The sequence below is a fragment of the Oryza sativa genome, chromosome 8 (genome assembly GCF_034140825.1).
Source record: "Oryza sativa Japonica Group chromosome 8, ASM3414082v1".
NCBI classification, from domain to species: domain Eukaryota; kingdom Viridiplantae; phylum Streptophyta; class Magnoliopsida; order Poales; family Poaceae; genus Oryza; species Oryza sativa.
Window position 1 is genome coordinate 24,699,268 of NC_089042.1, and position 25,675 is coordinate 24,724,942.

Here is a 25,675-nt window from a genome sequence, read left to right on the forward strand (position 1 = left end):
GTTTTCTGTATCCAACCAGAGCCCATACGGCCATACGTAACAAAGAAAAAGGGAAGAATATAATACAGAAATTGTTTTATAGGATAAGATCCAAGCAAATTCACATTTCCGGAAAAATCAGCATGAGCTCACATGTTTACCGATTTCGTTACGAAATATATAAACATCAATATGTATATGGAATGAATTCACATTGTAATAAATAAACCCATTCCTAAAGATGTTTTGGCTATATGTGTAGCTGGTTTTGTGCTTAGAATTTTGAGCGTGGATATCTTTTAACAATATTTTGATTGGGTAACATCTACAGACAATAACTAAATTATGCGTTTCACCGTATGCGTTTCACCGGTACTGATATCCAAGATAACATGTTTTAACAGATGAAGTATGCTAAAATCCCTAGTTCAAAATTGACCTTAAAACATTGTACACGGTGATACTTCGAGAAGGTGGTTCGATTAAAATGGTTGGAGGTTACGGTCTTTGTCGAAATAAAACCATCCAAAGGTTCTCGAGTTATTAAAAATCTTAACCAGGTACCCTTTAATTTCGAGTGTTTACCATATGTAACAAAGAAAAGGTGAAGAGGCATAATATAAAAGTGGTTATGTAGGATAAGATCCAAGCAATTTCACATTTATGAAAAAATCAGCCTAAGCTCACATGTTCATCGTCTTCGCTAAGAATAATATAATTATCAACAGTGTAAGAAATGAATTCACGACGTAAAAAAATATGAAAAGAGCATATCATGTTTTGGCTATATGTGTAACAAAGTGTTTACATCTTCGTGTATCAATATATTTTTAAAGAAATGCTAAACAACGACTCCTGTCCCCACCATCCGCACACAGTATTGCCTCGTCTGCTTTTCGCACGCATGCTAGGCGTGAAAGACACCCTCTTAGTGAGAGATCCGTGCAACCCACGCCACTGCTACTTCCTGTGTGCGCCTCTCCTCCTCTTATAATCCAACTCGCTATAGTTGTTCTCACAAAATTTCCCAACAATTATAACCTAGCAAATAGCCTCCTCCTCTTGTGCGTCCTCGCCATCGACGCCGGCATTGCTGCTGTCGGCTGGTGGATCTGCTTGAAACATCTCCTCTTAAGGTAAGCACTTGAATTACTCTCTCTCTCTCTCTCTATAGATCTCAATAGAGCTTAATCTGTAGAGATTAAATTTCTATATTTTTTTTCGATATATTTTGTAGTGGATGTGGTTTTGTTTCTGGATGCTTAGATAGGTTGAGCTCCTATATTTTTATCAGATCTGATCCATGTACAAGTGGTACATGTTATACTAATATATTGATCAGATATTGTAAACAATCAATAATTTAATTATATATTTTCTTAAGAATACTAAATTATGCATTTTTAAGACACAATTGTTGTTTAAAATGACATGTTTTTATGACGAGATAAAACATGCTACAATTCCCAATTTAAAATTAACATTAAAGTATTGCACATAATGATAGGAGTACTTCAAGAAGGTGGTTGATTAAACATGGTAATAGCACTAGGAGGTTACAGAATTTCAATAAAAACCATCCAAGGGTTTTCAAGTCATTGAAAGCCTTAATTAGACACCCTTAATGCTCCAAGTATGCTTTTAGACTTATGCATGGGTCTTAAGAGCATTGATAGAAGGGGATATCAAAACGGCCGTGAGATAGTATCTGGAGAAAAATCCTGGTCCACCTCATCCACCCGAAAGCAACGTGCCACATTTCTAGGCAGAAAGGCCATTTTCTTCAGCCCCATTTGGCCATTTCATCTTCTCTCCTCTCCTCTCTCTCTTCGCAACAGGAGAAAGAGTACGGTGCGGCAACAGCTCGTACGTATACCCGTAGATGTATACGGGTTGATCTACTGTATACTACATCACGAATTGAATTATAAAATACGCATAAACAGTGAGGCAATACTAGTACTACCAACCCCTCCAGTTGCCCACCAGAAGGAGCAAACAGAGAGAGGCAGAAGGCAAGCTGCAGTGTTGGGGGAGAAGAAAGGAGAGAGAGAGAGAGAGAGAGAGAGATAGAGAGAGAGAGAGGCAGTGGCAGAGGCAGAGGAAGGGAAAGAAAGCTCCAATCTCGCCTCTGCTCCTGTCTCCAGGAAATCTTGATGCTTGCACATAAATGTAAGCACACCTCCCTGCTCTGTTACTAGAAAATCTTTGATGCTTCGGTTCTTTGTTCGGTTTGTTGGATCTGCGTTCGCGAGGTGGTGGTGTTAAAGGTTAGGTGATTTGGAGTTGGAGCTTGGCTTTGTGCCTGTTCTTGTTTGAGTAGTAGAGTAGGATTCTTGCTGCCATGTCAGGTTCGATCGTTTCTTTTTTACCTGAGGGTAGTTACTAGGATATGGTGGAGTAAATGAGATGCATCATGCCGCTTCCCTCGGTGGAATTTATTGCGACGCTTTTAGTATCCAATGCAGGTTCTTTGCTCTTGTTCTGGAAGCTGTAATATTTTTTTTTTCCTTCTGTTTTGGCACCGAGATTTATTCCTCTGTTCCTCTTGTGTCTTGCCCAGATCTGTGGCGCGGGGTTTTCTCCTTTCCTGCAGCTACAAATGCGCGTTTTTTTCTGTTTCTTGTTCGTTGCAAGGTAACTAATCCTGGGAGGTTTCTATCGTAGAGGTGATTCCAAGATTGGACATTTGGTACGCGAGCTCTGAGCTATCCAAGAACTTGGTGGTGAAGATGTCAGGTAGAAGAACGAATTCTTGGCTGCGAATGTTTGCTTTCTTGCGATGTTTTGTTCGTTTTTGATGGAATGTGGAAGGCGTCCTGTCCGTGCAGTGATCCATGCGGAGGACATCGAGATATCGCTGTGCGACGGCAACTCGGAGGACGAGCGGCGGCGGCGGAGGATCGGGTCCAACCTTCGCCGGAAGGCCATCCACGCGATCAAGAAGCGCGGCCGGCGGCGCGTCGACTGCCGCTTCCCGCCGGCCATCTCCATCGAGGACGTCCGCGACGCCGAGGAGGAGCGCGCTGTCGCCGCCTTCCACGACCGCCTCGCCGCCCACGGCCTCCTCCCCGACAAGCATGACGACTACCACATGATGCTGAGGTCTCACCAAGAAACAGCTTTCGTTTATGTTTTTTGGACATCATTTTGGAATGACAGGATCTAAGAACATGTCGTGGTTATGTTTGATACAGGTTCTTGAAGGCCAGGAAGTTTGATATCGACAGGGCAATGCAGATGTGGGCAGACATGCTGAAATGGAGGGAAGAGTTCGGAGCTGACACAATCCTTCAGGTGATCACACTGACCTTTTAAGTCCGTTGTTGATTAGTAGAGTTTTTGTTTGATACATCTTGGGACAATGGCTGATATGATATGAGTTTTCGTGGTCAGGATTTTGATTTTCATGAACTGGATGAAGTGCTGCGCTACTACCCTCAGGGCTACCACGGTGTCGACCGGGAGGGCCGCCCAGTGTACATCGAGAGGCTCGGCAAGGTCGACCCGAACAAGCTCATGCAGATCACCTCGGTGGACCGCTACATCAAGTACCATGTTCAGGAGTTTGAGAGGGCCTTCAGGGAGAGGTTTCCTGCCTGCACATTGGCGGCAAAGAGGCACATTGATTCCACCACCACCATCTTGGATGTTCAGGGAGTGGTATGTGAACGGTTTCTTCTTGTGCTCTGCCTGCAGATCTTGTGTTGCTTGTGTGCTTTTTGTTGATTGTTGTTTCTTCAACTTGTTTGTTCCATGCAGGGATTTAAGAATTTCTCAAAGACTGCGAGGGAGCTTATCAACCGAATGCAGAAGATAGACAGTGACTATTACCCTGAGGTCGTTTCTAATTTCATTGCGTAATGGGTTCGTTGCTGCCAGTATTTGGATCTGAAGAAACTCATTTGAACTTATAAATGCAGACATTACATCAAATGTTTGTCGTGAACGCCGGCAGCGGGTTCAAGTTGATCTGGAATAGCGTGAAGGGCTTTCTGGACCCAAAAACTTCATCCAAGATTCATGTAAGCTCCATAAGTATTTGAGTATTTTCAAAATGCATCATGAGGTCAACAATAGCCTTATTTCTCTGTCTTTATGTTAGGTTCTTGGTTCGAATTACCAGAGTAGACTTCTTGAAGTAATTGATTCCAGGTTGGTTAAGTTCATGTGAAGGAACTTTGTCTGAATTCTTGACTTTTCACATCTGTTTGTATATGTAGACTCTACAACATTTTAACAGTAGTTGTGTTTCTCAGTGAGTTACCGGACTTCCTCGGTGGGTCATGCTCATGCAGTGACAAGGGTGGTTGTCTTGGGTCGAATAAAGGCCCATGGAATGATCCTTTCATTTTGAAGGTACCTTTTTGTGCTGTAACTATTTGGAAGCTAATTCATCTATATGTTGTTAATATTTTTATACCATATTGTAAAAATACATCACTTACACATTCTCCATTTGTAGCTGATACACAATTTGGAGGCTGGTTGCGTCAGAGAGATCAAGCCAGTGTCTGACGGTGAAGAAAGAAGCAGCTCATCCCTTCGGTTGGAGCAGCCGAAGGCAAGATTCTGAAAACAACATTATCCAAATATCCAGTCAAGCAAATGGCAATACGGAGTGCTTATTCTTTTCCTTATCTTCTTCTAAACCTCACAAATAGACATCTGTGATTTCCAGTGGCAGGGCATGATTAGCGACATATCAAATGCTGAGTCAGGGTCAGACGTTGATGATTTTGGTTCTTTCTTTCAGAAAGGTGTTGACTATGGTTACCTCACTCCAGTCCATGAGGAAGTAAGTCCAAAGATTGTACTGTTCCATTTTAAGCCTAAAGGTTTCTTGGTTCTATTCAGTTTTTTGTTGGAACCTATGCTTAGCCTTGAACAAATAGACATCTGCTCTTTCTCTTGAGTTTGCACGGTTCCTTCTATGGTTTGATCTGTTTTATTTTTCTTAATGTAGGTAAGGGGAACAGATTCTTTGACTTACTATAGCTGTGATGACCAGACTCGTCGAGATATAGCTCCTGAATCTTGTAAGGGAGTGCAAGCTACTGGAATGGTGCAGAATCAGCTACCTGATAACAGGCAACCCTCCACAAATCGGAACCCACATGACTCAGGTATCTCCCATTCCTTCAGTTTTGCTTCTTAGTTCAGTGCCATCAAAATGTTCAATTAGTTGCTAATATTGCTATCAATTCAGGAGTGAAATTTGCATATTTGGTTGTGGCTCTAGTGTAGAACCATAATAATTGTCAAGTTGATTGAAAAAGAACTCGATTTTGCATTTCTGGTAGCTCACAGTAATGCTAGATGCCAGATGGCTTTGCGTAAAGTGTTTTAATCTGACAGGAAGGAATGAAGTACAATGCATGTGGCCTATCTGACACCTGTTTATGCCCTCATGGACCCATTCATTCATTGAACTTGCTGCCTTAAGATGTATAGTCATATGCATTAATACATTAGCGTTGGCATGTGTTCTTGCTCGATTGCAACAGTTGAAAACATAACGTAAAACTTGCTTCATCGCAGAGTGGGTAATGAAAACATTCTGTGTATGCCACTACCTTACTTCCAATTCGAGAAGTATTTTTTTTTAAATTTCTCTGCATGATCATCTTTGCTCGTTTATTTTAGTTCAGACTATAGATGCAGAATTTTGAGCCTAGCTCCAGTTTTTAGTGTGACTGGAGTAGTAATATGCTGCTGCTGATTTTGTTAATCTTATCCGTGTTCTGTTGATGACAGGAAACAATGGTCACTTGGATGGTGCATTTGCTCGAAGGAGTTTGCAAAATTATATTCAAGTTGTTGTCACAACCTTTATCAAGCTACTCTCCTTCCTCCGTCTCTTCATCTCCAGACCAGTGAGGAGGCTCGAGAATGTCCATTCTTGTACCGTACCTGTCCCATCTGAAGAAAAGCCAGAGCCTCGATCTATACGTGATGATGATATGACCATGTGCTTACAACGTCTTGACAGTCTCGAATCTTTGTGTAACCATCTAGCCAGCAGGCCACCAGAGATACCCAGAGAGAAAGAGCATATGCTACTGAACTCTTTTGAGCGGATCAAATGCATTGAGGCTGACCTGGAGAGGACCAAAAGAGTAAGTTCTTGTACTGTAGTACTTTTTGGACAAATGCACCGTACTACATAGATAAATAGATTATGATAATGTTATTTATGCTTTTCGTAATACCTTGTCTTAGAAACAGACTTATTCATTTTTCTCAACTCTCTTCATTTCAGCCTTTTATTACCAGCTCTTTTAACTTCACATGGATGATAACATCATAGTCCTTTTGCTTTCTACTGAAAAGACTCTTGATGTGTGCATTCAGTTCTAAAACCTCATGTATTACATGTCAGGTGCTGCACGCAACGGTGGTGAAGCAGAAAGCGCTTGTGGAGACTCTGGAAGCTGTACAGGAGTCATCAAGAGCTAGGGTACGTTGATTGCAACCTTTGCTGATTGAATCAACTGAAGTTCATGATCTCTGAACTATTGCGGATGGAGGAACATTGATAATCTGAACTGGACTAACACCTAGCTGCTCTGCTTGTGCAGAAGAGATTGTTTTGTTCATAGAATATACCGCACCAAGTCAAGAACCATGTCGACATTTAACCGCGACGCATGAAGCTCTGCCAGTGCCATTTTTGACCTTCCCCAACTTCATCCCGGGCCAGGGAAAAAACCTGAAAGAGAAGAGAAGATAGCATTTGGTGATATAGCCTGCTAAGCTGCTTCCTTTCAGCATCTCACCATCTTTTTTTTTTGTAGTTGTCTGTACTAGTAAAGCCCTTCTCTTGTGCCTGGTGAATGTTGTGCCGTGCTTAGTGCAGCTATGTTTTTTCTTTTTTGGCCAGCAAGTGATCTCGTCACGGTCTTTTGCATTCAGGGGGCAAGAAGAAAAGATGGCCGAACTGCATGTTGATGAGTCTGAAAGTTTTTTTACAGCTGACCTCCATTTAGTTGACAAAAGGGCACAATTGGTGATAGCTTACTGGTGAAAATGTCCCATGTAAATGCTGCTTTTAGTACTAGTTTATTACAGTGCTACCTCCTATGAATGATTATCGGATAATACAGTTCTAGTTAGATTATAATCACAATGGGATAGTAGTACAATTGTGTGCTTCGTCTCTCTCTCTGTTTTTTTTAGTTCTGTTTTGGGGTTAGTTTGGTTTGCACGTGAAGACGTGGTGAATCTGGCACGGTGTTGTGTTGTGTTGTTGAGCACGATGCGATCGCTGTCCACGCACGCCGCGCTGCTCCCACCGACGGCATGCAGCGCGAGAGGAGGGCCAGTTGCTGCGTGGCGTCGGCGTCACGGGCTCACCGGCTTCCGCTCCAGGGACAGCGCGTGATTTGTAGGGTGCTCATCTGTAGGACTATCACTAGCGTCGGTCGGCTGGCGCTGTTTTTTTTCTTTTTAAAAGAAAAATACACAATACGTCATTTGTGGGTTTATGGGTTCAACGTTTAATTATCTGTCTTATTTGAAATTCTTTTATGGTTAATATTTTTGTTGTTAGTAGATGATAAAATATGAATAGTATTTTATGCGTGACTTATTTCTTTAATTTTTTTATATAAGACGGATGATTAAACGTTGTAGAAAGAACCGACAGATAAACTTATTTTGGGACGGAGATAGTGTACTACAAACATAGATACACCACAGATATCTCGGTGTTAACGAATATGTTATGTCGTCCATCACTAGAAGAATCTCCATTCTTTTTTGATTATTTTGATTAAAGATGCATATTTTATCGCATGTCCGTTAGCATGTTTTTCATACTGTTAAATGTTACATTTCAGGATGAAAACTTTTAAAATATAAGTTGCTCTAAAATATCAAATAAATTTATTTTTTATGTTTATAATAATTAAAACTTAACTAATCATATACTAATAGCTTTTTCGTTTTACGTGACCAACTTAATCTTCAACCTCAGCAAGTTCGAACAGGGCCTAATTAGGCGTAAATGTGAGGTATATCGCCTAAAAATAATTAGTTGTATTATTTAACCTAGGTGGGTATGGTTTCATAAAAAAAAAATCAAACCTGTTGAGCTAGGATGGCGATGCAGGATTGTGATTTGTGAGATGGGCTGTTTCTCCGCTTGAAAAGGATTTAGCCGAGAAATTTGTCCGTTGCCGCCATTGCCACCACAAATTTCACCATCTGCTACTGCCAGTAAGTCCTGTTCTAACCTTGGGCCGGGACGGGCCTGGAAAATCCAGAGAAAAAAAAATAAATAAGTTCACTTTGGGTCCTTCTATTTCTTGTCCAGTCCGATTTTCGTCCCTTGACCGCAAAACCGGGTACAACCCATCCCCCAACTTATGAAAATCGGGCAAATGAGGTCCCTCAGCGGTTTTGGCTGATGTGGCGCCTACGTGGCTTGTTTGACTAGGTCTCTGTCCGACGTGGTATTGACGTGGCGCTTATGTGGCAATTCAACTCGAAAAATAAATAAACCTCGTGGGACCCACATGTCAGTTTCACACAGAAATTATAAAAAAGGTGGGGCCCACGTGGGCCCCACATGTCATTCTCTCCCCTTTTCCTCCACCGCCCTTCGCCGCCCGCGCCCGCCGGCGGTTACCGACGACGCGACTCCATCCGCCGCCGCAGCCCAGCGACCGGCGGCGTCGCCTGCCTCCTGACCCGCCACGGCCACAAGTTAGTGCAAGCGCACCCGCCGTCCCGCCGCTCCCGCCGGTAAGGAGGTTCCCCTGTTTCCATGCTGTATCGAAGAGAACCAGCAATGCTTCCTCCCTGCTCCCCGTGTCGGCCATGGCGACGGCCTCCTCTTCTTCCCTCTCGCTGCCTCCTCTCTCCTGTCCTTATTCTTCACGATCTCCGTGTCCTTCATGGCATTCGTGATCTCTGCAACTGGCGTCTCCACCCGCTGTACATCCTCCACGTGGACCACGCCGCATTCTTGGCCACCTGATATGTCGGCGCGTTTCGCTGGAGTCGTTGCCTCTCCTTTGCCATCAACGGGAGCCTTGTCGCCATGCACGGTGTTGCCACCGCCACGCCGCCGTCGTCCGCCGTGACGACCTCCAAGTTCTCGAGTTCCTTCCGAGCCCATAGGAGTAGCTCATACGCATATACGCCGAGTACAGACGGCCGCATGCATATGCGTCTTCGTACGAGCATATATATGCATGCATGGAGACGACCAGCTAGCTTCTTGTTGGTTTGCCGCCAACAACATGCAGACGTATATATTAGCCAAGCATGTGTATATGGCTGAGCACACTCACATGTATATATGCCATTACGTGCATGACTCATGCATGAGTCATATTTAATTCATTAGCTTGCTTAGCACATTAGCGTTGTTAGCTAGCTAATTTACCTGCTTCCTGCAACCAGCCACTAACACACAATCTGCGAGCGTGGCGGAGGAGCGGCGGCGGGCGAGCGCAGTAGTGGGCAAAGCAGCGGAGGGCGAGCGCGGCGGCAGGCAGAGCAGCGGAGGGCGAGCTAGGCGAAGCGGAAGACAGTGGATGGGATGTGGAGCTCCCCCGTGCTCGGCCGCCACCACTGCCGTGCCCCAGCGGGTGCCCCACAGCGCTGGCGACGAAGGCCTCGAGGCCGTCGATCACGCCGTGAGCTTGGCGGGCAGGGACACGACGAGGAGGACGAGGTCGTCGGCCCTGCCGAGGACGCGCTCGGTGGCCGGGAAGAGCACTGCGGCGATGTCCTGGACGACGAGGAGCTGCCTGTCCGTGAAGACCAGCGTGGGGCCCACCAGATGTCCCTAAAGACGGTGTGAAACTGACAAATAGAGGGACCCAAAGTGAACTTATTCCAAAAAAAGGGAATGCAGGCGGCTAATACCTGGCCTGAACATCCGGTTTTGAGGTTTTCCTAGGCAAGTCTGGGCTTTCTGGGCTTTTTTGGAATAAGTTCACTGGAGGTCCCTCATGTTTAGCCGAGTTTGAATTGCATCCTTGAATATAATACTAGTATAACATCTTTGTAATACCGGTGTACACGACATCTTTATGCAATATTATTCTCGGTTTTCGGTTTTAGCTGGTGTCTATGTGGCACTTTAATCAGAAAAATAAATAAAAATTACGACGGACCCCACGTGTTAGTGAAACATGCCTCCTTAGGCCATCTACAATCGGTGTCTTCAGCTCGTCCCCTCACCCTACGCCATCCGCTTTTCCGTCCGAGCCGCCTCCCCACGATGCGATGCGACCCCTGGCTGAGGGACGCGCCTCTCGCCGCTTTTTGGCGAAGTGATGCATGTGTGAATGATATGTGGGACCAGACATTAATAGTGTAGTATATGTTTATAGGTAACTATTTTTTGAATTGGATATTAAATTAACTATAAATAATTTAAAGCCAATAGTTGGTTATACTATCAAACTTGTTCTTAGGTTGTGTCGGTACCTAGTTTTTCTTACTCTATTTCTCTCGTTTCTCGTGCGCATATTTCTCAAATCGTTAAATGTACATTTTTTGTGAAATTTTTCTAGAGAAAAGTTGTTTAAAAAAAATCATATTAATCTATTTTTAAAGTTTTTTTTCTAATACTACTTAATTAATAATGCTCAAATCTATTACTTCGTTTTTCGTGCGTGAAAGATTACTTCCCAAACCCATTTGCTGAACACGACTCTAACACAGGCCATCCTTGGTTTCTAACTCTCGATCGAGCTTACACGCCAGCACAAGGCTTAACTACTAAGTAAAAGGGTGTCTCGATCTCCATCCGTTTAATTTACGGAGACCAAGCTAGCAGGAACTTTTAACATTCCATTTACTACTACTAATTAACATTCTTGTCTCGGCGTCCATTTTCTTTGGAACCTTCTAATTAACGATCCAGCGCGTCCAGAAAAACACCTCCTGTCGCTGTCGGGCCTAAAAAATCAAAACGCGCCAAGGAAAAAAATTCACTCACTTTTTTCTGATCAGATCGTAACTTCCAATCGATCGTAACGTTTTTCCGTACGCGCTCCAAAACTGGAACTAATCAAGCTGCAAGTTGAGTACTGCTACTTGCACAAATAGACGACGCCATCGGCAACCAGTGTCGCACACTAATCTTCCGTGCACCAAAACGAAACGAGTCATAACATATCACTAATAAAATATATTAGCTAAAAATTTAAAATATATTATATGATTTTCTCAAACAACTTTCTCACACACACACACACACACACACACACACACACACACACACACACATATATATATATATATATATATATATATATATATATTAAACGATGTACTGTTTAGTAGTTTGGAAAACGTGCACTATCCAATAAGAGAATAGAAGTCAGAAAGGGAACAGAAAAAAGAAACATAAGAGCCTTCACAGTGCAATGCGGCATTCGGCTCAAGCACTCCACGCCGGAGATTTGGCGCTATGTTCGTGTGTGGCGTACCAACCTGAAGACCGTGCGTCCAAACTGGGTCACACATTTGGATGTCTAGTGTGGGAGGAAGAACCGCTGCTGAGTTGTGGAGGTTGTGTCTTCGCTACATCGTTCCTCTGCGCACTATGAAACTTGTGTCCAACTCTGGTCTTAGCAGGTGAGGTCCAACCAGGGTTTCACTTATCGCACGATAATCACGTGATTATCGTGGTTATCGCGCTTATCGTGGGGGTACGGTAGGAGAAATCGACGATATGGTTTGGATGAATTTTGACCAAATTCAAAATTCTAGAAAAAATAAAAAAAATTGAAAAAAAAATCATGGATATGGTTCTTGATTTGTAATTGTCAATGGTGAAGAATTTTTTTGAAATAGAGTAAGCTATATTCAAATTTGAGGGCAAAACCGAGAATAGTTTACAAATTGGAAAAGGGAAGAGAATATTGGGCCTTAAGTGTCCTACATATTCTTCCAATTATTCTCAATTTCTAGTTTTTTACACATATTCAACCGTATTTTTTATTTTTCCCCTATTTATTTTGTATTTACATAATTTCAGCTACACAGCCCGCGATAACCATGCGAATACCGCGGTTATCACGGTAAACCATGCGATTATCGTGGTGAAACCGCGAAACCACCGAGTTTTGAATTCGAATTTTTGGATGTGATTTTTGTGCGATTTTAGACGATTATCACGCGATTATCGTGGTTATCGCGCTACTGCGGGGGTGGCGGTAATCTCGGCCCAAACGATAAGGTAAACCCTGGGTCCAACAAATGTGTTCTCGCGCTGCTACTTCCTTAAGGTTGCATTCGAAATAGGTTCAGTTGGGCTGATATATATATATATATAAAAGAGACATGTAGAAATTAGTTAAATAATAGCAATTATAAATTAAAAAAAGTGAACTTTTTAAATATTTTTGAAAAACTTCTATATAAGGGCTTCTTCGGAATATAGGAATTTTATAGGTTCAATTCCTTCAAATTTCAGTGAAAATCCTTCAAACTGAATAGGCCCTAAAAACTTTTATATCAAATACCCTATTTAACAGTTTAGAATACATACCGAAAATGAGGAAGTAGTGATTCAAACTCAACCTAAAACTGGCACCAACATTTCGGTTTTGCCTACTTTTAGTTCACTAAAACTTTTGCCGCACAGTGCAGCGTGCTACACAAAAACTCGATAAATAATGATTAGATTTGTCACGGTCAGTAGTGTGTATCTGTGTGATAACCAGAGAAAAACGTGGTGATGCAGAGTACCACAATTTTTCAACAACGCATACACGCCCCTAAGACAAAGTCACTATCTGTCACTAATTTCCTCATCTAGTCAAGAAAAGATCAGTTAATACAGTTGAGCAGGCAGAAACCTCTTCTGCCTTAATTGGTGTCTTCTCTGCTAAGCTTGCTAGCTTCGATCCTCTTTCTTCTTAATTAATATTCCATATCTAAAATATGAGACGCACTACCAAGAAATATTTTGTTATCTTCTCGTTTCGATCACCTCAATAAATATGATCCATATAACCAATAAAATTAGAGATCACGGTGGAGTATTAAGAGAAAAAACAGTTCATAGGAGAGAGTGACTAATAACATAAGAAATAATTATGTATTATATTTTAAAATGGAGGGAGTAGCACTCATGTGACTGGATAAATCTGTGGCCAGCTAACAATTGCATGTCTGTTCTCCGGCAGTAATTGCATGACTTGTCTAGGCATACCTTTTTCTTTTGAACGACTTGTACAAGACAGTGCCCAGTTCATATTGATAGAGCAGAAATAATTACAAAATTAAAATCCTAAAAGTCCGTAACCAGGAAAAGGAAAAAAGTATACCACCCCCACACACCGACAACGCCAAACACAAACTAGGAGAAGGCTAGCACCGGACCTGCCACCGCTAGGCCAACAAAGGAACTACAACTAGGATTGCTCGAAACCCAACCCTTACGACCGACACAAAACTATGCTCTATCCATATCTTAGGGATTTAGGGAGAGAGAGGGTGAGGGAGAAAAATGAAACCGTTTTCCGCCTAGAACCTCCGACGTGGCCAACTTGTATAAACTAGGGTGCCGATACAAGAGGATGTGACTCTAGAGCGAGCTTGCACCAGATATTTGGGTGGTTCCGGCAACGGCGCTGCCTAGACAGTGTCTCCAGAGAAGAAGCGACTAAAGCACCACCGCATGCCTACTTTGTAGCTAATGACTGCGGAACATCTCTCGTCTTCTAGACATTTTTGGTTTGGTACCAAGTTTTGCTATAGCAATTGTTTGGCAACACTCTAGCCATCCATATTAAAGCTATTCTTTTTACAAAATAAATTTATACAGCTCTAAAGAAAATTAGTAGTGTCAAAACAAATCATAAATTCGTAGATGAATTCTCGATGGAGTACAAAATGCATGAATAGTGTTTATTTCATAAGAAGTTCGATTACCTATGGTTTTCTATACGTATTCTCCAAACTGATGAGTAGCCTCAATATGCCTGAGTATAGAAAAATTGAGATTACCTATGCCTGATTAGCTAGTGTTGGATTTAGCTAGTTAGTTGGAAAAAAAACGAATCATTAATATATAATTAATTAAGTACTAATTGAAGTATTATATAATAGAAGTTTTTTTATTGAAACACATTATTTATAGTTTAAAAAATATACTTCACGGTAAATAAGGAATTAACACAGCCCAACACCACTTAAGAGCTGTCCATAGGATTCAATGGGGGAAAAATCCATTGGAATCCAGTGCCAAACCTCCAAAATTTACTGATTTCATAGGAAAAAACATCAACTCCATCTTTGTTCAGCTTATGGAAGAAAAAAAAATCCTATGTTCTAATATTTTGTTTTGCACATTTATTCATATGATATTTATATGTTTTTCTTATTCCAGCGAGTAAGAAATCTTGTGAACCAAGAGCTTCTCAAAGCGTGTTGCAACCTCAACTAATTAAAACGTGCTGTTAGAAAACGATAGACAAATAAACGATAAAAAACAATAGATCAATCATAAAAGACACGAGATTTAACGTGAAAAACCCTCCCAAAGCAGGAGAGAAAAAACCACGGGCGCCAGCCACCAAAATATCTTCACTATATCTGGTGTGAGGTTATAACGCCGCACGGCGGCTTACAAGAGATATATATATGGTGAAACCCTAAAAGGGATGACGATCCGTATCGCGGAGGCTCTGCCCCCGCACCCCCGGGCGTCCCTAGGTGCATAGCCCAATGGGCTAGCTTCAACCTACGCTCCACTACGGTAGAAGCTGGCCTTTATTAAGTGTAACTGAATTTAGATCACAACTCAACGTATGCCCTGGCTAGCTTCTTCATCACTTCAGGCTTCTGGAAACGTCACATGCTTTCTTCCCACCAGAGAAAATTAAGCAGTGATAGCTGCAGGATATTACTCCGTAACGTACTGGCCAGTAGAAAAGTCTCCATAGTGCCTGAATTTTCAGTGCACATTTGTTAGCATCTGCATCTCTCAGCAAATTAAAGTCTATCTGTGTGAGAGAGATGAAACTGCCCATGCTTTTCTTTCCATCCAATTAATCATTTGAACCACTTGGCATAAACTATGCTCATAACAAAGAGATTAACACATGAGCAAATCCCAGGCAATAGAAAAGTAGAATTCTCTAACACAAGAAAAGAAAAAAGATATCAATATATAAAATGAAACTTGCTGAAGTTTTGCATCCTTTTCCATAAAATACAGAGGGAAAGAGACAAATGACATGGTCAACATAGATCCAAAGAGAAAAAAACACCAGGCAATCTTATCATATTGATCACACTTTTGCTGATGAAACATCAGATGACACTATGACAGCAACCTCTCTCCAAAATAAATTCGTATAAACTGAAACCGATGGAGAAATGGTCCTTGATTATTACAGGTATCCACAAGAGCAACAAGGAAAGATTGTTTTTTTAAAAAAACAAGAACAAGGAGGTAGATATATAGTAGAAGAAAGTAAAACAGGATACGGCGAAATTCAGGGGGCTGTGGCCTCCATTTGGCGCAAAATCCTGCGGCCTGCCGCATAAATGCAAACCATGTAACGCAACCTGTCGGCTCATCGATCTGCTCGTATTGGATGGATAAGCATCCCCTTGCACCTGGGTCAAACACTCAAAACGACCCTCTTCTGGGAACCTTGTATTTTTCTCTATTTGTAAACAGATCCTCCGGTTTTTTATGCTTTATATAAAAGCAGGATGCTTTCTCTTTTTCTTTTTTAAAAAATAAACTAAAAAAGACCACCACTAGCATCTTAAAAGGCTGGCCTCATTTGGATGAATTTTAAAGCATCTTCCGTTTTATTCTGATTCCGTATATCCGGAAATGGAAGGGAAACGGTAGAGGTTTTTCTCTTAACCGTTTTAATGGTGTACCGTTTTTATTCATTTTTTTAAAAAGAAAATAGTATAGTACCCACAATCTATGGGAGTAAAGAAAACCATAACTCTTATGTGCTGTTACATTAGTATTTTAGTATTGATGCTATAATACCATCATGAAGTATTTAAATTAGTTATTTACTTTTTTTTGAATGTTCACTAATAGTTACTTTGATGTAAAATCATAATGTAAACATGAATGTAATTTGCTTGCCCTATGCTATGTTGTTTCCAAAGTCTTATTTTCATTTTCTTTTGATGTTTAGGTATTGCTACTATCGTTATCGTTTGCAGCTTTATCATTTCAGTTCTGTTTTCAAGAAAAATAATAATAATTAATATGATTTGAGCATTTTCCTAACAGTTTCATCCCATTCATGTTCATGTTTTTGTTTTCTTTTCCTAACTGAGAGCCCTCCACTCGGAGCAACTTATAGTTCATAGAAAATGTTTATCTAACATGTGACTAATATATGTTTTAGACACTGAGAAAAAATCAACATTCAGTTAAAACAATGCTAGAAAAGCCCTACTAGTATTAAGGCTGAGTTCTAAACTTTAAATCTAAACTATACTTACTTTTTTTTATTAGCATGTTTTTTAAACTACCAAATGGTTCGTTATGTAAAAACAAAATTTATATGTATTGAAGTTTGTTTTACATGTCACTCCAATATGGAGTTTCCCCAAAGCTCATCATGGAAAGTACTCCTACAATACTTACAAGGGCTAATATGAAATTTTCACTATCCGTACTCCTCTTGAGGTTTTCTTCTTGCTTCTAGAGCCACCTGTTAAAGAGGCGGCCTTGCTTGCTTCCTTTCCAGATTCCTCCATAGCTCACAGAAACCTCACAACCCTAGTTCGGCGAGAGCCGGAAGCTATCAAGCTAAGCGAGATACGAAGGAAAGCGGTTCTTGCAGCAGAAATTTCAAGGCTTTGCCGCCAAATTTGGCCCAAGTTTGGCTCAAAATCCACCATTGCAGGCCCCTGCCCCTCGGGAGGCTAAAGCGAGACGAAGGTAAGCGGTTCTTGCGGGAGAAATTTCGAAGCTTTGCCGACAAATTTGGTTGTGAGTTTGGCTCGGAAATCCGCCATTTGCGGTGCAGGCCATGTCGCGGCGGTCTGGGTATCGCGCGGCGGAGCAGGAAGACCGCCAGGTTGATCTGATGGGCGACTCCGACTTCGACGACGACGAGTACGGACAACCTGTAAGCTCTGCACGAGTTGCTTGCGCCATCTGACAGATTATCTAAAAAAAGTGCTGTTCTTTTCCTTTTCATTTTTTCACAAAAGAATAGAGAAAATGCTAGTACAAGTCGCAGTTGCTCCTAACTGCTTTTGTGAGTTGTGACATGCGGATATCATGATATTAGAGTAGGTATGTGCAGACTTCAGCGCAGGAATGGATCTTTGTCTAATTCAATGCAGGTTTTGCTTTATTAGTTTGCTTCTGGCTCTACCAGCAGCTAGTGTTGTTTTTAGATGATTTGGGCATGCATCTTCTGAATTATAGTTGTTTTGTTCAGTCTGATAAAAAGGGTAATTTTGTTGTTTATAGATAGAGTCCAAAGAAGATACGTCGGCGGTGGATGTGAAGAAAGGGAAGGACATACAAGGAATTCCATGGGATAATTTGAGCTTCTCAAGGGACAGGTATAGGAAGACTAGGATGGTACAGTACGCGAACTTTGAGAATGTACCCAACTCCGGGAAAAATTCAGAGAAGGCATGGCATTGTTACATGTTCAGATAAACTGTTGAGGGGTCTCGCATTGTATATTTGTATCTAGCATGGAAGTTTTGATGTGTTGATCTTGATGCAGGTATGCACACCTGTAGATAAAGGGGCACTCTACTATGAGTTTCAGTACAACACAAGATCGGTGAAACCGACAATTCTTCATTTCCAGGTGAGAGCTGTGCCTTCTGGAGTCGTAATTTTGAGTTCTTAAACATTAGAAACTACTATGTATTAGGCGACATATCCAATACATTCCAAGGTCAAAAGATCTGCTACATATGCTAAATAGATAGTGCATGTGTTCTTTCTTTTGCAGGCTTGTCAGTCTGTACTGTAGAAATAAATTAACCGCAGAACATTTTTCTTGATGTGTGATGGAAAATAGTCAATATCCTGTTATGATAGTACTCCGTTTGGAATACATGGGAATATCACAATGAATACTAGTAGGTCTATACATGTGTTTTTTTAAGGGAAAATTGTAACCATGCCATTATAATTTTGCATTGAAAAATTATAATGGCATGGTTCCAAATTACCCTTTTTTTAAAGGTACACGTGGTTCTCGTATATGCACTTGAATGAATTATAGCTATGGTATTGGTACCTAACACAACTGCAAGCAGTTTTTCTATTAATTCCTTTTGGAAATTAATGTAGATTTGTCTTCCCCTACAAGGCTACAAGGGGATAATATGTTCACTTTCCACAGAAAAAGTAGTTCTGTAGACCTGCATGTTTGCCTTCATGAACTATAGTTGTACCAAATAATCAGATATTCTAATATAAATTTCTTGCTCAATCGACTACATTAATGCCATTCCGTTGCTATTTTGCAGTTGAGAAATTTAGTATGGGCAACTACTAGACATGATGTGTATCTTCTATCACAACGTTCTGTGCTTCATTGGTCACCATTCGCCAGTGAGAAGCACAAAGTCATTGATCTTCAAGGACATATCACGCCATCTGAGGTCCCTATTTCTCTTTCAAATGTTTATTTGAACTTGCTAGCCTCATGAATAGCCACTTCTTTGATATTTGTATTGTAACTTTGTAAGCATACATATTCAAATTCCATATATTTGACTTCAGAAGCACCAGGGGAATGTCTCCGAGGGGTTTTACCAGGCTCAAGTTAGTACACTAGCAGTGAGAGGTAATTTGCTTGTTGCCGGTGGATTTCGTGGAGAACTAATTTGCAAGGTAATTTTCTTTCATAACCTCTTGTTCAATCTCTGACATCTATATGGAGTTACAATGTAGCCATGGTGTAATGTGTAAATTTTGTGTGGGGATGTAGTTTTTGGATCGTGAAGGAATAAGCTATTGTTGCAAGTCAACACACGATGACAATGGCATCACTAATTCTCTGGAGATATTTGAGAAACCCAGGTACTATAACATCATTTTAAAAACTACTACTTTGTTTAAAATGAAGTGAGAATGTATGAATCATAACTTCAAAAAATGAATTATGCAGTGGTTCGGTGCACTTCCTGGCTTCAAACAATGATTGTGGAGTTCGAGACTTTGACATGGAAAAATTTCAAATTTGCAATAATTTCCGTTTTCCTTGGGCTGTTAATGTAAGCCTTTACTTCATTCATCAAACTGTTTATATCTATATCTTGTTTTATTTATTGGATACTCCCAAGTCCTAATCTATTCGCCACATTCAAGTCACTACTGAATGCTTTGCTAAAGATTCTTGCATTCCATGAGGAAAGAAAGCCTAATGTTTTATTGATTTAATCTTGCCCCTTGTTTTATACCATGCAGCACACATCATTGAGCCCGGATGGTAAACTTGTTGCTATTGTTGGGGACAACCCTGAAGGACTTATAGTCGATACTAATTCAGGAAAAGTAAGCAGAAAGCAACGCTCAGCGATTAACTTCCAAATACTGACCTCACATTTCAGAAAAAGAAAAGCTCATGGCTGTTTGTTTCTCGCAGACAGTTCATGAACTCCGCGGTCATCTGGACTACTCTTTCGCGTCAGCGTGGAACCCAGATGGCCGGACATTCGCGACTGGTAACCAAGACAAGACATGCAGGATCTGGGATATCCGAAACCTTTCCAAGTCCGTTGCTGTTCTGGGTGGCAATATGGGAGCCATACGGTCGATTCGCTACACATCCGATGGGCGATTCTTGGCAATGGCGGAACCAGCAGATTTCGTTCATATATTCGACGTCGGAAGCGGGTACCGAAGGAAGCAGGTGGTGGATTTCTTTGGTGAGATTTCTGGCATTTCGTTCAGTCCCGACACCGAGGCTCTGTTCATCGGTGTTCATGATCGGACCTATAGCAGCCTCCTCCAGTACAACCGGCTACGGTTCTACTCATACCTTGATTCTGCTATCTGAATTTGCTACTTGCAATCACTGGCAGAGTAATGTGAGTTCTGAATCACAAAAAATTGTAGAAGCTAGTAAAGTAGTAGAGAAGATGTAGATATGTCCATATCTGTAGCTGTTACTGTAAAGGAACCTGAAATGCATCTGCAAATGGCCTGTTGCTTTTGCTGGACAAAACTGTATCCATCAGACTTCAGGGTGAGCAATCATCCTACGGAAGAGAAGATGTTATCTGGTACGGCGCTGTCTACTTCAGCAAAGGCTGAAAAATATCTTGACCTAGTTTCTGCTGCCGCCGGTGGCCGGCCGGACCGCCGTGTTGGACGACGTTGGCGGCGGCGGCGACCGTGTTGGGTCGAAATGGGCCCCCACAGAGCATATGGGCTGGACCGCCTCGTTGGGTTTACTACAATTGAGAAAGAATTGGAAAAAGTATACACAAGGTCCCTCAACTTGTCATCGCGATAAAAAACATCCTCGAACCGCAAAACCAGATATGCGGGTCTTCGAGGACTTTTGGTAGTTTTGACCCCGGTTTTGGTCTATGTGACGGCTGAATTAGCGTGAGCCCCACATGTCAGCGTGGCCACGTCAGCCTCCTCTCTCTTCTTCCTCTCCCTTCTCTCTCTCACTTCTCTCCTCTCGGGCAAGCCGGGGCGGGTCGGGAGGAGGTCGCTGGGGCGGCCGGCGACGCGGCGGCGTGAGCACGAGGGCGGTCGGTGAGGAGAGGCGCGTGGTGGCCGTCGGGCGCGTCCCATCTCGACGGCTAGCCTATGGTGGCAGCGTGTGGGGGATGTGGCACCCGGGTACCTCATGGTAGAAGCCAAAGCTATGCTTCGGGGGTGGGCCAAGGGCCCATAACAGATATAGTAAGTGTCGCATAGTTGGCAAGAGAGGAAAGCATACTATTGTATCCCAAATCATGTAACAAAAGGCGAGTATCCAGATTATTGGGATACGGGGCCTTCATTGGCACCGGTGGGCCTATGCTGGTATAAAGGACGCCGGTGCCATCTCTTAATTCTTCTTGGGTTTTTTATCATTTTGACCAGAGACAGAGAAAAACACACACTGGACGTTAGGGTATTACCTCATATCGAGAGCTTGAACCAGGATAAACACCTGCGTCACCATCTCTCCTTGATCTTGCGCACCCGTGAAATATATTGCCGATCATAGAAATCGACACAGCGGCAGGGGCTCACCTCGACGGCAGACACAAGGGGATCCACAGCCATGGATGACGGCAGCGGCTCCCCATCGTCCTCGCTCTCCCCCCCCCCCCCCCCAACGCTCTCGCCGCTGACGCCCTCCCCTTCTCCCGCGTCGCCGGCCGACATACCTCCTCTCTTGCCGCAGGCCGCCCGTCCTCCGCCTCACATGTGCTGGAGAAGCTGCGCCCATGCCCACGCCCATGCCGAGGATGCCCGCTGCATCGCATCATGTCCCGGTCCCCTATCCTCCACGAATCCCCCGCCATTGCCATGAAGTGCGCCGCATCGGCAATGAATCTGACCAGCGAATCCCCAGCAGCGGCGGCGACCAGTTGAAGAGGTGCCCCTTTGGTCGCCCTACACTGTCGTCTCTGTCCCTGCGAGCCGCCTACCTTCTCTAGTGTCGCTGCCATCACCACCGTCGCGTCGGTGAGACGCTGGCGTGGACGACGGGGAGCACGATGGCGGCAGCGGCCCTATCCTTGCCCGGAGCCGCCGCCGCCGATGAGGCTGAGCGGTGCGGAGTTGTCGGTGCCTCCACTCCTCATCCGCAGCTGCGCTCGCCTGCCGTTGCCGCTGCCTCTCCACCACCGCGGTCACGCTGCCGCCGCCCTCCCCTTCTCTTGTGCTGCATCGCCGGCCGTCAGAGAGAAGAGTGTGTGAGAGAGAGAAACACGAGGTAAGGAGAGGAGGGAAAAGAAATACATGTGGGACCCACGCTGACTTAGCCGCCACGTAGACTAAAATCGGGGTCAAAACCACCGAAGGACCTCGGGTGACCGGTTTTGTATAGTTAAAGGGCACCGCATATCTGGTTTTGCGGTTCGAGCACGTTTTTTATCCCGATGACAAGTTGAGGGACTTTCGGTGTACTTTTTCCGAAGGAATTTGCATCCTGGGTTGTTCTGGGCCCATCTGTACGGCCTTCGTTGGGAGCTTTCCTTACTCCTACCACGACGAGTAAACTGAGCCTCATTTACGGGAAGGCCCATAATGAGCCGGGCTTCACTGCGAGGTCACCCGCGATCTGCGTGGTCGAAGGACTGCAGGAGTCGTTCGATCGAGCATCCACGGCCCAGATTAAGATGGATGAGGAATTTCTTGCGTAGTTAAATATCTGATGAAATGCATCTCATTTATTATATTCAGGAAATTATTAAAATATATACCAAAAGAATTTCCAAAATGATAACTGGATAACCCAGGACTGCTGAGCCAGAGATTTCTTTTCCGAAAACATAGTTACAAAGAAAATTTACAAGCTTCATGTCCTAAAATACTACTCCGTACAAGGGAAAATTTATGAAAGCAAGTTCTATTTCCTGATGCATATGTATCGTGTATCGGTGATTCCATGGCTCTAAGCTCAAGTAGGTACATACTCAGTAGGAGAGGGCAAGAGCCGTGCAAGAAAGGTTCCTACAGCAGTAAACAGCAGAACAAACTGGATGAAACAAAAGAGTGAAACTCTGCTTGCTCTAGACTGCAACCGCAGGACTTCTGAACTCCCAGACAGAACTCTGCATTCAGCTCTTAGCTTCTCCGCCATCTCTTCTAACATCGCCGCTCGGTTCTTGGTATGCTGTAGTTTAAGTTCAAGCTGCTTGTAATCCCCCGACAGAGATTTCTGCGCGTTATAGAGAGCTATTTGATCGTCAACTAGAGGTGCCCAGGTTTGAGCAGCTCTTGTCAGGATGATGCTCTTAATCTCGGCTTCTGTCTTCTCCAGGAAGAGCCGACCAAGGTAAGATGCTTCTTCTGGTCTGGACTCAGGATCCTTTACATTTTGACTTGTTCCTTCAAGAGGTTCCGCGAGATCGACTAAACCACTCCAATCATCGTCGTTTCCATCAAAATTATCATTTGACTCTTTACTGATCACTGCAAACATTTTAATCTCTGCAGTAAGCATGGAGCAAAGGTTATCATAAAGCAATTTTGCATGGATGAAAGTTCGAACCAAGGCATCAAAAGGTACAGCATGTTATCACCACAATACCGGTATGAGACCTCAGATTCAATGAACCAAGGAAACTTACAGGAGAAGTTTTGATTGGTTGATCAAGCCACTTCTATATACTGTAGAACACAAAGCGCTTTACCCATTTATTTGGTACTATGCCTAAATGGCCCAGTTATTAGAATACTCAACAAGGTAATATTATTACAACCGTCAAATTGAGATGTCAACAACTTCAGCAATTAAGTTCATAATGTTTTATAGGTTCCCTGAGTTGAATCACGGAATGAACTAGAATTATCACTTAAGAAATTGATTAATCAGATTATAGTTGCTTGACTTAACTACCACTCCACCAACATCATTTATCCGAATACTTTTTATCATGACTGAACACCATAAGGCAGCTATAACTTATTTGTTTCCACAGAACTGGAGTAAACAACATCATGAAATAGTAACAAATAACTGAACCATGACATGGCATTGCTTCAACATCAGTAAAATAATAACAACAACTGAAACAGAATTTAACTTGGCAAGATCCATGAGGCTAAACGGGAACGAAATCAAGTATACCATTCTCAAGCGCTTCTTGCGTTCTCTGAAGCAATGAAATCGATTCCGCATACGGATCAGCACTCGACTTCATCCCTGATCCAAGGTCACCATTGTTCCCCACACTCCTCTGAGCAGCATCAGCATCCGAATCAACACTCCCCTGTGCCAATCTCCTCACCACCACGCTCCCATTCTCCACATTGCAGTAATCTCTGGCCATCAATGGCGTCTCCTCGCCGTGATCACAGTGATCGGCAAGAACCTTGTGGATTCCATTGCCGGCAATCGATTGCCGCCGGGAGTTCACGGCATTAGAGCAGCGCAGCGAGTACTGCGCCTCGGCGGCACGCGCGCGCGCGGCGCGGGAGGAGCGCCCTGCCCTGTCGGCGGCGAAGGGCGAGAGGTCGTTGTGGCGGCGCGGGGCGCTCGCTGCGGTGGAGGACCTGCTGCCGCTGCTCCGGTCCTCGCTGTGGTCGGAGTCGGCGCCGCCCGCGCCGACGGAGAATCCCGAGGAGGCGACGAGCAGCACGCCGAGGCTCGGATCCAGCTTCGCCGGCGGGACGAAGCGGGACTCGACGGAGGCGGTGGAGCTCTCCTCCTCCTCCTCCTCCAAGACCACCTCGTGCAGCTTCCCCCTCGGCGCGCCGCCGGGCAGGGGTATCCGCCGCTTGTGCAGCTGCGCCGAGCCGCTGCCGGCGGCGGCGGAGGCGGCTGATCCTTCCTTGCGCTGCTCCCGCGGGATACGGCGCCATCGACGGAGCCCACGGCCTTTGGTCTTTATCACGGGAGAGCTCCCCGGAGATGCACCGGCCTCCACCTCCGCCGCCGGCGACCCGACGGCGCCGTTCTCCATATCGGCCGCCGGAGGTGGCATCAAAGAATCGACGAAATCATCGTTGAACGGGGGTTGTCGGAATCGAGCAAGGTCGTAGTAACGAAAATTTTCAGTTCGTTTGGTCTCGTGGAAAGGAGATCGAGGGAGGATGACGAACTGGACGGCGACGACGACGAAAGGGAGAAAAGATACGAAAAAGAAGTGATTTTTTTCCCACCTTAACAGCAGCCCTTTTCCAGTTCTTTCTCTTCTTTTTTTTTTCCAACAAAAATGGCGCGTTCGCGTACGGTGTCTGCGTCAGTTACAGCCACGTCTCGGCGAAACGCATTTTAAACAAGCGAGATGGCGACGACGTGGCTAGCTCTGCTTAGCTCAGCAGCTTGATTGAACTGCTATGTTTTTTTTTTAAGAATTACACGGTATAACGCAAACACTCACCACGCACATACACTCACCCCATCAACGCACGCACGTAAATCCTACCCCTATGAGCATCTTCGAAGACTGGGCCGGAAAATCCTTGAGATTGATGCAGTTATGACGGGTATGCCGCCTACAACTGAAAGCTAGTTCCTGTCAAAATTAAAAATTTGATTGAAATAGGAACAATGTGATGAAAAAGTTAAAAGTTTATGTATGTAGAAAGTTTTGATGTGATGGAAAAGTTGGAAGTTTGAAGAAAAAGTTGAGAACTAAACCAGGCCTAAATAGTGAGGTGGAGAAAAAAAAAGACGAAAGAGATAAGGGCACGGTCAATGCAAGGGGTACCTGAAGTGCCATCTAGGATGGGGCAACACCCCCAGAAAGCTAATTTCCCATAGTGCAAATTGCTTTAGGTGGTAGTCTCACATTTTTATTTCAGCCCCTGGTGTTTTTTTAAGTCCTCATAATTTTTCAATATATATATAAGTTCAAAATTTACACTAAACATCCCAAAATCTAGAAATTGATATAAAATCTCTCCTCCCTCACTCTTCTCCCCCACCGACACCCCAAAATCCCCTTTCCCCATGCCGTCCTACTTCACCATCCGAGCTCCTCTTCTTTCTCATTTATTTCACCATCCATTCCCATCCTCGTCTAGTCTCCTCCACCCGATCCTCTCTTCGTCTGTCGATTTGATGTGAGGAATGCTACG

The 25,675-nt window shown here is 43.5% G+C and overlaps 3 protein-coding genes across 8 annotated transcripts; 2 read left to right on the forward strand and 1 right to left on the reverse strand.

The window, feature by feature from the left end:
* Positions 1 to 983: 983 nt before the first annotated feature.
* On the forward strand, positions 984 to 7,134 carry LOC4345931 (phosphatidylinositol/phosphatidylcholine transfer protein SFH6). 4 transcript variants are annotated; one of them, XM_015792866.3, is made up of 15 exons: positions 984 to 1,115; positions 2,647 to 2,718; positions 2,811 to 3,084; positions 3,177 to 3,276; positions 3,376 to 3,642; positions 3,742 to 3,819; positions 3,903 to 4,004; positions 4,085 to 4,134; positions 4,239 to 4,338; positions 4,445 to 4,543; positions 4,661 to 4,777; positions 4,946 to 5,105; positions 5,737 to 6,098; positions 6,362 to 6,439; positions 6,561 to 7,134. In XM_015792866.3, the coding sequence occupies exons 2-15, from the start codon at positions 2,712 to 2,714 to the stop codon at positions 6,579 to 6,581; spliced, it is 1,815 nt and encodes a 604-aa protein (XP_015648352.1). In that variant the 5' UTR covers positions 984 to 1,115; positions 2,647 to 2,711; the 3' UTR covers positions 6,582 to 7,134. The 4 variants fall into 4 exon arrangements, with proteins under 4 accessions (XP_015648352.1, XP_015648353.1, XP_015648351.1 ...); XM_015792867.3 differs by lacking the exon at positions 984 to 1,115 and adding an exon at positions 1,967 to 2,151 and having other exon boundaries at positions 2,543 to 2,718; XM_015792865.3 differs by lacking the exon at positions 984 to 1,115 and adding an exon at positions 1,967 to 2,151.
* A 9,549-nt stretch (positions 7,135 to 16,683) lies between these two features.
* Positions 16,684 to 20,205, forward strand: LOC4345932 (uncharacterized WD repeat-containing protein C2A9.03). Of its 2 annotated transcripts, none has more exons than XM_015795561.2 (10): positions 16,684 to 16,879; positions 16,968 to 17,069; positions 17,420 to 17,587; positions 17,685 to 17,771; positions 18,442 to 18,576; positions 18,698 to 18,808; positions 18,906 to 18,997; positions 19,086 to 19,191; positions 19,385 to 19,471; positions 19,563 to 20,205. In XM_015795561.2, exons 2-10 carry the CDS (start codon positions 16,971 to 16,973, stop codon positions 19,974 to 19,976), a joined length of 1,299 nt encoding a protein of 432 aa, XP_015651047.1. In that variant the 5' UTR covers positions 16,684 to 16,879; positions 16,968 to 16,970; the 3' UTR covers positions 19,977 to 20,205. The 2 variants fall into 2 exon arrangements, with proteins under 2 accessions (XP_015651047.1, XP_015651044.1); XM_015795558.2 differs by having other exon boundaries at positions 19,567 to 20,205.
* Positions 20,206 to 22,358: 2,153 nt separating this feature from the next.
* LOC4345933 (WPP domain-interacting protein 1) lies at positions 22,359 to 24,763 on the reverse strand. Of its 2 annotated transcripts, none has more exons than NM_001403642.1 (2): positions 23,721 to 24,763; positions 22,359 to 23,080 (listed from the first exon to the last, which is right to left on the reverse strand). In NM_001403642.1, exons 1-2 carry the CDS (start codon positions 24,574 to 24,576, stop codon positions 22,548 to 22,550), a joined length of 1,389 nt encoding a protein of 462 aa, NP_001390571.1. In that variant the 5' UTR covers positions 24,577 to 24,763; the 3' UTR covers positions 22,359 to 22,547. The 2 variants fall into 2 exon arrangements, with proteins under 2 accessions (NP_001390571.1, XP_015649759.1); XM_015794273.3 differs by having other exon boundaries at positions 22,359 to 23,062; positions 23,721 to 24,740.
* Positions 24,764 to 25,675: the final 912 nt, after the last annotated feature.